The 13,773-nt window shown below is 43.0% G+C and overlaps 1 protein-coding gene across 1 annotated transcript; it reads left to right on the forward strand.

Annotated features, from left to right (window-relative positions):
* Positions 1-693: 693 nt before the first annotated feature.
* API5 (apoptosis inhibitor 5) lies at positions 694-13,571 on the forward strand (the record flags this gene model as incomplete). Its single annotated transcript, XM_009084101.1, has 13 exons — positions 694-855; positions 1,782-1,875; positions 2,920-2,985; positions 3,331-3,482; positions 4,785-4,991; positions 6,143-6,247; positions 6,903-6,992; positions 7,794-7,975; positions 9,120-9,213; positions 9,723-9,779; positions 10,808-10,884; positions 11,225-11,361; positions 12,995-13,571. Coding segments are annotated over 13 exons (1,503 nt in total), but the record flags the coding sequence as incomplete, so codon positions are not given.
* Between the last annotated feature and the right edge of the window lie 202 nt (positions 13,572-13,773).

Raw genomic sequence — 13,773 nt, forward strand, 5'->3', positions numbered from 1 at the left:
TTCAGCTGGAAGTTTCTGGAGGGTTTTGTGTTTAGTTTCTGTTAACAGGTCTTTTAAGCACTGTGTTTCATCTCAGATTAAGTTTTGGTGAGACACTGTCCCAGGTTGCCCAGGGAGGCTGTGGCTGCTCCAACCCTGGCAGTGTTCACAGCCAGGTTGGATGAGCCTTGAGCAACCTGCTCTGGTGGGAGGTGTCCCTGCCCAGGGCAGGGGTTGGGGTTGGATGATCTGTAAGGTCCATTCCAACCCCTAAAGTTCTATGATTAACTACTTCAGTTGATGTCAGAGATGCTTTAGCACAGGTATGGTAAAAACCTCTTGTGATCCATTGCAGAGGAAAGGGAACTTCTACTTGAGAGACAATAAATGAGCAGAGGAAAGGCAGAAACTCCTCGAAAAGCTGCCCAAATTCAGTGAAAGTGATCATATAATTCCTTGGAGCATTCTAAACAAGTAGTGTGCAGGAAGTGTTAGCCTTAGTGCTGACAGCTAGAGCAGTAAGCACTTGGGACAGACAGAGAAACTGGAATAACAGTAAAAACCAGGGAACAGAGGCAGTTTTTACTGAATTGGCACAGTTATATCAGTCTAAGAGAAATTTATTTCTTTGTAAGAAGCTTGTATAATATAGCTCCTTGTCTTGAGTATAACCCAAGATTTTTCCATGTATATACTCTGCTTTTCCTCTTCCAGCATAAGGATGCCTACCAGGTGATCTTGGATGGTGTGAAGGGAGGTGCCAAGGAGAAGAGACTTGCAGCCCAATTTATTCCTAAGTTCTTCAAGCATTTCCCTGAGCTGGCTGACTCAGCTATCAATGCCCAGTTGGACCTCTGTGAGGATGAAGATGTTTCTGTAAGAACCTTGTAGCAAGTTGATACACTGAATTTCTGTTTTGTTTCTATTCTCTCTGTTCTAGTAGCTGTGTCTTTCAGCAGGGGAGGGTTGGTTTGTTTGAAAACTTAAACTTTGTTGTATTCCTGAAGTTGAAAGAATTTATTGTTTGGGAAGATGTGAGAAGTTTTCATTTGTCTTTTTCACTCCCATCCTTGATCAGAGGAACAGCTCTGTATAAATAAACCATATTGAATACCATTTGCTTGTTTTCCCATCGAAAAGCACTTTGTGGTAATTGACTCTGATAAATCCTACTGGGAGCAAGAAAATCTTGTTTGCACCTGTGAACCACAGGGATGTGATTCTCACTGAGTTGTTCTTGCAGAGGTCTTGAGATGCTTCATGCTTCCTCTGTGGTGCTGGCAGCAGCTGTACCTTTGAAGCATCTTTGTTTATCAGGTCTTAAATGATTTGGACAAGACCATTCAAGGATTTTGTCAGTGCTGGGAGCAGAACCTGGAGCTTCTCCCTGCCATGTGCACAACTAACACTATCCTTCCTGTTAGCAAATCAGACTCCATAAGAACACACATTCCAGCCTTTTTTCCCTTGGTCATGTGAATGATTTGGTTCACAGAGGTGCTGTTTGAATGTGACTTTTCCCAAGTGCTGCTTAGATGAAAGAAAAGTACGTTACTTTGTTCCTAAGTGTCATGATAGTTTCATAGCAAATCTGGAGTTTGGGCTGATGTTAAACTTTCAGACCTGAACGTCACTTTCTGAGTGTGATACTCATGTTAAGAGTATGTAGTCATTTTCTCAAATGCAGCTGATTTTTCTGCAAAACATCAGTACTTGAATTGCCTAGGTTTTTTTAGTCTTTTTTTTTTAATTCCTGACATTTTGAACTCTTTTAATTTCTACAACACTGACCATTTCGACAGATCCGGCGACAAGCAATCAAGGAATTGCCTCAGTTTGCCACTGGAGATAATCTTCCTCGGGTAGCAGACATTCTGACTCAGCTTCTACAGTCAGGTAGGAGGCAGTGGTGGTTTGCTGGCTCATCTCCTCGGGACACACCTGAAAATAGATACACTTTTGTTCTGTAAAGTGTTTTCCATTGACTCAGAATTGATCCCAGTGCCATCCGTGTCCTTCTACTCTTCTATTTCACCCCCTTTATATTTGCTATGCAGTTAGGCTGAAAAGCCACTAATTATCCTGATCTGAACTGAAAATCTTCCTTTCAATTAAGACAATGTTTTTTCCATTCAAGTTCTCTGTAAGCATCTTTAGAAAAAGGCTGGAGAGATGTACACATACAGGGACACACACACAGGGACACTCACACAGACCTTCCAGGTGTGGACTGCAGCAAATTGCCTTCTGAAAAAGAGTTGCTGGATTTCTAATCCAGGCTCAGGGTCTTGTAAAGCCCTGCAGCATTTTCTTCCATGCAGTGCATTTTTGGTACAAAATAGATCTTTTCTTGTGGTACAAATTCAATTCAGAATTTAATACATGATTTTTATCTTTCTTATCTCAGTAAGTTATAGAGAGCTAAATGCTGGTGTATTAAAAGTGCATGGTTAAGCTTCTAGGCTTCTCAGGAGATAGTTTTTGGCTTGGTTTTTTTTTGATTTTTTTTTTAGGCTTATGCATTTCTCCATTTAGTTTGAGAGGAAAATTGTTTCTGCCACCTAGAAATACTGTAGATTAATGAGAATTTAGAAAGGAATAACTATTATTGTACACTGATTTAGTCAAGCTCAGCTTGTTTATTCAGCTGTTCCTTAAAATAACCAAATATACTGATTAATTACTTCCTTTCTAGTTTTCAGTCCTGTCATGTTTGTGATGTTAAAGTTTTGGCAGGGAGGCTGAAGTGGCTTTTTGTTTTGCTTCCCTCTTTCCATGGCTTTTGACTTCCTCAGTCTAGGAGCTGTTAAAGGACAGGTTATGCTGTTTACAATTAAATGCTGAGGACAGAATGCTTGTTGTGTGGTACCAGCAGTTTTGTTTTTCTGCTCTTACCTTTGCCTGTCAAGGATATACCTAACTTTGTTTTTCTCTCTCCAGATGATTCTGCAGAATTCAATTTGGTGAACAATGCTTTGCTCAGTATCTTTAAGATGGATGCTAAAGGTAAAGGGCTTCTAGTAATACTACCCTAGTAGGATGAGAACAGGACTCAGTTTTGCATCTTCTTAGGACAGTGCAGAAGTGAGACAGACACTGTTTGGATTTGCAGACAATACTGAACTTCTCAGTCATTGTGGATCTGAATTACACAGACCAATCAAAGAGTGTGGATTCCTATGTCAAGCCGCACGAAAACTGTGGGGTGTAGTAAGGCAGTTATTTTAAAATGCATCATGGAGGCTTAAAGGAGGAGACTTCCTTTTTTTTTTTTTTTTTTTTTTTTTGCAAAGAAGGTTCAGCTCATAACTTCTAAAATAATTTGCATTATCTGATTTATTCTCCATTCAGGAACTTTGGGAGGTTTATTCAGTCAAATTCTTCAGGGAGAGGATATTGTGAGAGAAAGAGCCATTAAGTTCCTCTCTACAAAGCTGAAAACCTTGCCTGAGGAGGTGATGACAAAGGAGGTGGAAGAGTTCATATTGACTGAATCAAAGAAGGTGAGTGTCTTTTTTCAGTACAACCTTAGTGTTGTTAATCCATCCCTTCTCACTGGTGTTGCTGTGGAGGTGTGTTCAAACCACATGTAGAGCTAAGCATGGTGCCATGTGATCTTGTACTAATGCTGTTCTGCTACACTCCAAACTTGGCAGCTTTGTTTTGTGGGAATGTCAAAATGCTGCTAAGCTTTTCTCCTTTTAAAGGACTTTTGTTGCAGTGGTAGAATCATTCAGGCTGAGCAGGGTCTTGGAGAGATGGGTCACCTCAGTGAATTCTCAACTGAATTCGGATCAGACTTCCTGGTGCTTTTCCCAGTTGGGTTTTGAAAACCTCATAGGGAAGGAGAGTTCCTATATTCTCTGGGCAACCAGTTTCAGTGTTTAATTGTCCTCAACAAGATTTGATTTTTTTCCTTTGTCCATTTGGAACCTTCCGTTTTAGTTTTGTGTCATTGTCTCATTCTGACCTTGTCCACCCCAGTAAAGAATCTGCTCCTACACTTGGTGCCTTGCTCTTCAGTATTGTTAGATGAGCGTTAGTTTGCTGTCCCCACACACAGCTCTCTTCCTTTAGGCTGGAAAAGCCTAATTGCTTTAGGTTCTCCTCACAGGTTATGAACTCTAGACACTGATCACCTTGTTGGCTGAGCTTTCTAAAGCTACCACTCCTTTGCACAGGAGAGCCCAACTTAGCTGCAGTGTTCCAGCTTTGGTCTAACGAGAGCATAGCCATGGAGAATCCTCTATCCCTTTGCTTCCCTTAGTCTGTGCTCTTGTCACAGCCCAGAGATGGGGGTGTCACTTTGGTTCAACCTGCCATCCCCCAGAACCCTCAGTCTTTGCAGCAGAGAAGTTCTCTAGCCAGTCAGTCCCAACATGTGCCTGAGACAGGGAAGTTGGTTCCTCTTCTGTGCAGGACTTTGCATTTGCATTTGTCTTTTTATGAGATTCCTCTGCATTCCCCAAGCTGAGAAAGGTGCAAAAAGTTTTAAGACAACGAGTAATGAGCAGATACTTGTTTACCATTTATTCTGCCTGAAACATATGATTTTCTTAGGTAGAAATTTAGAATTAAAAGAACATTTTTCTATGCACAACTTGATGGCACTTACTTTAATTAGGAGGCACATTCAACTGTACTGTATGTTTTCATGTGTTCCTTTAACCTTGTGTTTTTAGATAACTAGAAGCTAAATTTAAATGCTAAATATTTGCATCCTTTACCTTTTCAAATCAAGTAGGTTTGACTCGGAGGTTTGCAAATTGCCACCATATAAACAAGTTTTCTGTTACTCTGTTAAGGTTCTGGAAGATGTGACAGGAGAGGAATTTGTTCTGTTCATGAAAATACTGTCTGGATTGAAAAGCTTGCAGACAGTAAGTGGGAGGCAGCAGCTGGTGGAGCTGGTAGCTGAACAAGCTGACCTGGAGCAAACATTCAATCCTTCTGATCCAGACTGTGTGGATAGACTTCTGCAGTGCACTCGGCAGGCAGTGCCTCTCTTCTCGGTAGGTGTTCATGGCTTTGAATCAGGGATGCTGTGCACAGTTAATGGCTGTAGGTTCTCTTTGGTATTCCAAATGATTGTGTTAGAACAACTGCGTATCAGCACTTCACCACCTTCAGCTTCTACTGCATTCAGATGTGGGAAAACATCCTCAAAGCCTCCTGACTGTTGTGGTTTAACCCCAGCAGCAGCCAAGAACCAGCAGCCTGTCACTCACTCCCCCATCAACAGGGTGGGGGAGAGAATCAGAAGGGTAAAAGCTAGAAAAACTCATGGGCTGAGATAAAGACAGTTTAATAGAGAAAGCAAAAGCTGCACACACAAGCATAGCAAAACAAGGAATTAATTCACTGCTTCCCAAAGACAGGAGGTGTTTAGCCATCTCCAGGAGAGCAGGGCCCATCACGTATAATGGTTCCTTGGGAAGACAAACACCATCACTCCAGATGTCCCTCCTTCCTTCTTCTTCCTCCCACCTTATATACTGAGCATGATGTGCTATGGTATGGAATATCCCTTTGGTCAGTTTGGGTCACCTGTCCCAGCTGTGTCTCCTCCCAATCTCCCATGCATCCCCAATTCCTTGCCAGTGTGGCAGTACAGAAAGCAGCAAAGGCCTTGACTCTGTGTGAGCTCTGCTCAGCAACAACAAAAACATCTCTGCATTATCAACTCTGTGTTCAGCACAAAACCCAAACATAGCCCCATACTAGCCTCTATGAAGAAAGTTAACTCTACTTCAGCTCAAACCAGCACACTGACACAAAGAGATTTTGTTATTCTCGTCAACATTTTCTTTCCAGTTTAAGATGTTACAGTGAATTATGGCAAGATTCTCACATTAGGTTATGAGTTTGGTTATTTCAAGTCTAGGGCCAGGCTACTGCAGCACTTAAAGCCCATGCGTGGGTGACAAACAATCCTTTTGGCTGCTGTTTCAGAGAGCCTCTGAGGCTGAGCTACCTGCAAGGGGATCTGTGTTTTAGGAGCTAGAGGGAAGTGTACTAAAGCTTTAAGGTATAGCTGTGTGGTAGGGATTCATAAGGGTGGCAGAGCAATGGGGGGAAAAATGTTTAGCTCCTTCAGTCTCAGAGAAGCCTGAAGAATGTGCAATGGTTTGGTTTTTGTTGTGACTTTTTTTTTTTTTTGCAGAAAAACGTTCATTCCACAAAATTTGTCACTTACTTCTGTGAGCATGTCCTGCCAAACCTCAGTTCTCTGACTACTCCCGTGGAGGGTCTCGATATCCAGTTGGAGGTAAGCCAAAATGGCTTGAAAGCCATAAAAATTAAGCACTTTAGATGAAGACAGCTATTATAAAAGGTGCAGACTCCTTTCTTTAGTGGTTTTCATTTCTTGTCTTGGAGGGAAAGTAGCTACACTAGGAAAAAAAATTTGCTCTATTGAGGCATGACTGAGTGTTGTGTGTCATTTGTCCTGAGCTTTTGAGGCAAGGCAGAATAAGTAAATAGGTGTAATCATTTTTATATTACTGTCAATTTCTTTATAAGCACATGGCATTTACTGAAATGATTGCTGTGTGCCTTGTGCTAATCTAACCTCCTAAGGGAGTGGCTTAATGTCTGTAATTTTGCTTACACTAATCAGTGCTGCAGCTTCAGTTAGGTGCTGTGAGTCTCACTTTGAGCTGTGCTGCAGATGGGAGAGATGAAGTTTTGTTTACTTGTTGACTAATACTTCTTAGGGTTAGACACAACCTGTGTTCTGTCTGAGGACATGAAAAACAGGTGTGTTCCTCCTTGTATTCCTTCCTGATACTTGGGAGGGGCTGGGTTGTAACAGCTGACCTGTTCTGTGCCAGGCAGAGTGATGTGATAGTTGATTTGAGGTTGAAAGTTAAGCCTGTGTGCGTTTCAGTTACCCTGCCAAACCTTCCTGTCCTCTTGTGTAGGTTTTGAAGCTGCTTGCTGAAATGAGTTCGTTTTGTGGTGATATGGAAAAGCTTGAATCAAATTTGAAGAAGCTGTTTGATAAATTACTGGTAAGTAATTCAATTTGTATTCAGGTAAAACACTTAAATGAAGTTTTCATCCAAATAAATTATTTTGGTGTATTCATCTATCATCTCTCTGAAGTGGTTGTTTCAAAGATAGCTCTGTCCATGGTATGAGGTCAGACATCATTGTGTGGTTCAAAACCTTTGCAGATACACAGAGCTGTTACCTGAATAATGTGTTTAATCCAGTGAACTCCTTTGGGGTTCTTTTTAGATGTTATGGTCATGAGAGACTTACGTTGATCTCATTTGAGGCCTTGAGCAGCCTGGTCTGGTGGGAGGAACCCAGGGCAGGGGGCTGGGACTAGATGATCTGTAGAGTCCATTCCAACTCCTAACATTCTGTGATTCATTTAAGGCTGTATCTGCACTGACAACTTGAAGCAAGTTCAGCAGTGTTTCAGAAGCACTCGTGCAGTGCATTGCTGCTTCCTGTGGTTGCAGTGCCACCAGAGTGTTTCCTCTGAGTCACAGGTGTCAAGTTGCAGGAGTGTAGCCAAACCATCTGCACCAGGACATCATGCAACGGTTCATCGCTGGCATGGGGGGGGATACTTCTTAAGTTGTCAGCATAAATAAACCTTCCAGTTCATACAGTCATAGAATTTTAGGGGTTGGAATGGACCTTAGAGATCATTCAGCCCCAACCCCCTGCCCTGGGCAGGGACACCTCCCACCAGAGCAGGTTGCTCAAGGCTTCATCCAGCCTAGGTTTGAACACTGCAAAAGAGCCCTCAGTCTGCATAAATGTATCTAGTGCATTTGTTTTCCCTTTCTGTTCTTTAGGAGTACATGCCCCTTCCTCCAGAGGAAGCAGAGAATGGGGAAAATGCTGGCAATGAAGAGCCCAAGCTGCAGTTCAGCTATGTGGAGTGTTTGTTGTATAGCTTCCATCAGCTGGGCCGTAAACTTCCAGACTTCCTCACAGCCAAGCTGAATGCAGAGAAATTGAAAGATTTTAAAATCAGGTAATCCTTTAATGTTCTGTTAGAAAGTGTTTGTGGTGTTCCCCAGGGCTCAGGATTGGGGCTGGTGCTGTTTAACATCTTTATCGATGATTTGAATGAGGAGATTGAGTGTCCCCTCAGTGAGTGCACAGGTGACACCAAGTTGAGTGGGAGTGTTGATCAGCTGCAGGGTAGGAAGGCTCTGCAGAGGGGTCTGGACAGGCAGGCTTGGTGAGCTGAGGACAACTGCATGAGGTTCAGTATGGCAAAGTGCACTTGGGTCACAACCCCATGCAGTGCTACAGGCTGGTGCAGGAGTGGCTTGAGAGCTGCTCATCAGGAAGGAACTTGGGGGTGCTGGGTGACAGCCAGCTGGGTATGAGCCAGCAGTGTGCCCAGGTGCACAAGAAAGCCAATGCCATCCTGTCCTGTATCAGAAATAGTGTGTCCAGCAGGACTGGGGCAGTGATTGCTTTGCTGTACTCAGCACTGGTGAAGCCTCACCTTGAATCCTATGTTCTGTTCTGGGCCCTTCACTTCAGAAAGGACACTGAGTTGCTGGAGCAAGTCCAGAGGATGATGAAGCTGGTGAAAGGTCTGGAGCACCTCAGCTGAGGGAGATGGGGTTGTTTAGTCTGGGGAGGAGGAGGCTCAGGGGGAACCCCATTGCTCTCTGCAGCTACCTGAAGGGAGCTTGTAGTGAGGTGGGAGTCAGTCTCTTCTGCCATGTCTCCAGTGATAGGATGAGGGGAAATGGCCTGAAGTTGCACCAGGGGAGATTCAGACTAGATGTGAGAAAAAAAGCTTGCTGAAAGAATGGTTAGACACTGGAATAAGTTACCCAGGGAGGTGGTGGAGTCACCATCTCTGGAAGTGTTCTAGAGGTGTCTGGATGTGGCACTCAGGGGTGTGTTTTAGGGGTGATTATGGTGGTTCTAGTTGATGGATGGATTAGATGATCTTGAAGGTCTCTTCCAATGCTCATGGTTCTGTGGAAGTGTGAATTATTATTGTCTGGCTGCAAAAGTAGCACAAATCAGACTGATGGAAAGCTGAGCATTTTTCCTGAAGGGGAAAAAATGAGATGACAGCTTCCCTTTGCTTATGCTTTTCTTTTCATGGGACTATGCAAATGTCATTAACAAATTGCTCCTAAATGTTTTAGGCTACAGTATTTTGCTCGAGGGCTGCAGGTGTATATTCGGCAGCTTCGCCTAGCACTTCAAGGCAAAACAGGAGAAGCCTTGAAAACAGAGGAGGTGAGTCTTGTTTGGGGATTCTGATTTCTCTAACTGAGCCTACTGAAACAACTCCTGGCACACATTAACAGGCTGCAGTCAGTTGAAAGCATGCAGATAGAGGCAAGGGAATAATACTGCCAGCATTATTGCAAGTGCATCTTACCTGATGCTGCGTTTTGCAAGTGAAGATGATCTCCTAGTTGCTACTGGTAGGTGCTCTGCATCCACATGTATGTGGCTGAATTGTGCTCTGTGCTTTGTTTGCAAGGGGAAAATTTCATATGTTGGGGGGCAGAAAAACCAACGGGAGCGACACTGGAACATTAAAAGCAGCTAGTTAGTGTAAAACTGCAAGAAGCCTAAAAACAGTTGTGGTGAAGACTCAGAAGTGTACACACCTTTCACTACTACTGTTGCTATAACAGGTCTCTGGGAAGAAGAGTCAGTTTAATGTTGTGACTTCATCAAATGCAGTTGGCATAAGGCTCCTAGAATAGTTGTTCAGCAGTGTTCCTTTTCTTTTACAGAACAAGATTAAGGTGGTTGCCCTGAAAATAACCAATAACATTAATGTTCTAATCAAGGTAAGCCCTAACAGCATGAAGGAGTAAATTCACACAGCAGAGTAACCTATGCAGGAGAAAGGAATAGATTTGAAATAAGTTGTATTTTGTGTTACTAAGTTAATTGGTGTTAGCCAGCTCAGAGATGCTGCTGCTTTACTGCTTCTGAAGAAAGGTGGATCATGCTGTTCATGCAAGCAGCTCATGCTGCTCTTGGGATAGGGTGTCGAGGCCCTTTTCTGCAGCACTGGCTGCCTGCAGGAGAAGACCACCTTGCCTTAGGGGTCTGTAGATTCTGGCTGAGCCTTTTTCCTTGTCATTTGGGAGGGGTAAGGAATAGCTGAAAGAGGTGCAGTGAGATGTAAAGGAGGGAGGAGGCAAAGCGAACTGCTGTACAGAACCTTTTTCTCTAAAGGCTCTAGAAGAGATGAGCTGCAGACAGAGATTTCTATCCAGAGCCCATGAAACCATTCTGATTTCTTTTAACCTCCTTCGCCTCCTTTCTTTGCTCTCAATCACCACAATAAGCCAAGAGCTTTGCCCCCCAAAGTATTGGGAGGCCTATCTTGTACCATCATAGGGATATCACATGTCTCCCTGCAGGTGCCTTTGTAGCTCATTGTAAGGTGTTTGATGTGAATGGGGAGAAAACCCCTGTGCTTTCTCTGTGGATCCCCCATTCCTTCAAACATTCAAGGCTGGACTGGACAGGGGCCTGAGCAGCCTGATGTAGTGGAAGATGTCTCTGCTCATTGCAGGAGGGTTGGACTAGATGATCTTTAAAGGTCCTTTCCAACTCAAACAATTTTATGATTCTGTATTTTGTCAGTACAAGACACGGTTCAGTCATCTGAGTCTCATTTGAACTTCTAATTAAATGCAGATGGGTAAGGCAGTGAGCTCCTGCCTTCTCCCTCTGCCATGGGTCTTCAAACAGGGTTTAAAAAGTTGGAAAGCAATTGTTACTTTCGATTTTCAGTAAGTAGCTAAAATTTTCAAGTGCAGTCAAGGTGAATTTAACTGTAAACTGTTCAATTTTGCCTCTGTAGGATCTCTTCCACATTCCTCCTTCTTACAAAAGTACAGTTACACTGTCCTGGAAACCAGTACAGAAGGCAGATGCAAGGTAAGAGTTCTTCAGAGTGGTGTTTGTTTTGTAAATAGCAGAAATTAATTTCCCAAGCTGTGTGTGTATAGCGCAGATGCAACACAGGAGCTAAAAGTTTCACATCAAAAATAGCACCCATCCTGGAAGGAGTTAAGGCTGTGGAGTGATTCTTAGTCTTGCTTTAGGAATACAACAGACCAAATCAGCTGGAGACTAACTTCCTCTTTTGAGGTGTTAGTATTCAGGGCATCTTCCTTAGCTGTTGTTCCCTTCCAGTGGTTAAGCTTTGAGGCTGAGCTGCTATTCCTGTACTTGTCACCACAGGGTGTAATGATACGTTTTTGTTTTCTTCTGCCAGTCAAAAAAGAGCAAGTGAAGATACAACCTCAAGTTCACCCCCAAAGAAATCTTCGGCAGGACCAAAAAGGGATGCCAGGCAAATATATAATCCTCCCAGTGGAAAATACAGCAGTAACTTGGGCAGTTTTTCCTACGGTAAGTTAGGAAGCTTGGAAAAAAAGCTGTTACTTTGTCTAGTGACAGTTGTGTCTTGGGGTGGGGGGAACAAATAGCACGTTCTTGGAAGATGAAGTTTTACTGTCACCAATTTTTGTGTGCAATTCTCTTTTCATAGCTGTTGATGTGCTGTGGTGTTTGAGTGCTACCAGCCTATAAACTATGTCATTTTCAAGTTACTTTTAGTAGTGGTTTAACACACAGAGTTAGTAATTGAACTGTTGTGTTTTCTGTTATGACACACAGCACTTGCACCAGTTTCCCAGTGGACAAGCCACTTGCTGCACGTGGCAGAGCTGGGTCACCTCCTGTCGTACGACTGGACCTGTGCTGCATTCCTATCACAGCCACTGCTGATGTTGCAGACCTGATCCAGAAGTCCCAGGAATTGCCAGGGTCACTGTGCATGCACACAGTGATGTCCTCGTGCTCCCAGTCATTGATTCTGCCCCTCCACGAGTTGTGCTTTTGGGCAAAGCCCTAGAGCAATTGCAGACTGGAGAAACTGGCCCAGCACTGGCAGCAACCCATTCCTGTCTTCCCTGTAGGTCCTACCTCTGGCAAGGAAAGGTCTGCTATGACAAGTGAGCACCCATGCCCAAAACCAGATGTAAAGCACTGTCAGACATATAGAGCAAAGAGAAAAGATAACATAATCTGCAAATTTCTTACTGTAGACTTCAAGTGCTGTGCTTGTGTGCATAAGATGAACTTGTGGTCCTACAGTTGTAAAGATTGGGAAGTTTTCTGCCAGGAATGTTTTATTGCTTGCTACTATTTCTTGTTAGTGAGATGCTTAGGCCTCTGTTCAGTTTTAGATTTTTGTACCCTCTAAAATAAGCACACAGTTCTCTTTGTAGATTAGCATGATCTGTATTTTGAGACTGTACATAAAGAGAAAGCAAGAAAGGGGAATGAATGTTTGATACATTTTCAAACCAACCCAAAGAAACTATAAAGTATCTTGGGTTTGGGATTTTTTTGTTTGTTTTTTTTCACTGTGGTCAGATTTGTTCTTGATAAAGGGAAAGGAAAACTTTTTTACAGTGTACTAATAGTTTGTGTAGTACCCATCTATATCTAAGACTTCTAATTGACTGTAGTTAAGGTAGTAGCTTTAGTAATAATAAAATACTCTGCTGGTGATAAGGGTAGAAAAAGACAGAGAATGACAAAGCTGTGGTTTTCCATCAGTTTATACCTTAAGGGTAGAAAAAGACAGAGAATGAGAAAGCTGTGGTTTTCCATCAGTTTATACAATCACTAGTAGCAAGTCATACACCTCAAGATGAACATGGTGTTGTTGGACAGAAGGATGACCTAGGCAGCCACTTTTCAGTGCTGTGGTAATGGACTGGCCCAAATATAGTTCTCAAACACAGGGGCAGATGTGTGTCATAGTATTAGTATGCAGAAAGACTGTGCTTAGTTCAGAGGCTTCTCCTGACCTCCTGTGACAATTAGTGGGGTCCCGTGGCCATTAAAGCGTAACTGGGTGAGCTCGTGATGAGCAGGAGGCTCAAGTCAGCCTTCAATACCTCCAGATGCTGCTGTTCACTTTTAGTCAGTATCAGCATGAAACCTGCCTGAAAAGTTCTGACTCTCGTTGCAGAGCAAAGAGGTGGTTTCCGGGGTGGACGAGGAAGAGGTTGGGGAGGACGTGGCAATCGTAGCCGAGGAAGAATCTACTGAGAAGACTTCTGAATCTTCCACGCCCCTGAAGGGCTAAAGTGAAAGTGCTACTCAGCAAGTTTGCTTGGAGCATTGTTTTCTTCAAGGACTGCCTTCCACTAAGACTGACTTAAATGTTCTTTATACCTTTGTATGTATGATCTACTTTTCTAACGGACTACGACTTGCCCATAGTGAGACCACAGCTGTATTTTTGGATGCTTACAGTCAGCAGTTTGGGGTTCTTATTTTTGAAGTGTCTTCAGGATTCGAAATTGGAAAAGAGCATAGATGTTTCAGCAAAAGCTACACCTTGGCAATTTGTGTATTAACCTGAAAGCTACTGCATAACAAACTATGTGATAGAGTTTGTGTTGAGCAATGGACAGGAAAGGCATGACAGCACAGATACCTGTCAGATAAGCTTAGCAGCTAACGCAATCCTTTCCTCATCTGTAACCATCCTTTGTGGAGAAGAGAACACTGTTAAAGTTGCTTTGTTTTCCTCTATGAAATTGAACTGAATGACATACACATGCTGTTCCCTTAGAGTTTGCAACATGGCTGGAACTCTGTTTTGCTTGTAGCATGAAGCAGTTCTCTTCCTTCGGGAATGTGGCGTTCCTTGGTTTGCACATCTGAACTCTTCTCCCTTGTAACAGTGTTTTGCAAATTGAGTTTTAATGTTCACTATGAGTATGTGCATCTAGTTATGCCGTG

Source organism: Acanthisitta chloris, unplaced genomic scaffold (genome assembly GCF_000695815.1).
Source record: "Acanthisitta chloris isolate BGI_N310 unplaced genomic scaffold, ASM69581v1 scaffold26261, whole genome shotgun sequence".
Taxonomy (NCBI): domain Eukaryota; kingdom Metazoa; phylum Chordata; class Aves; order Passeriformes; family Acanthisittidae; genus Acanthisitta; species Acanthisitta chloris.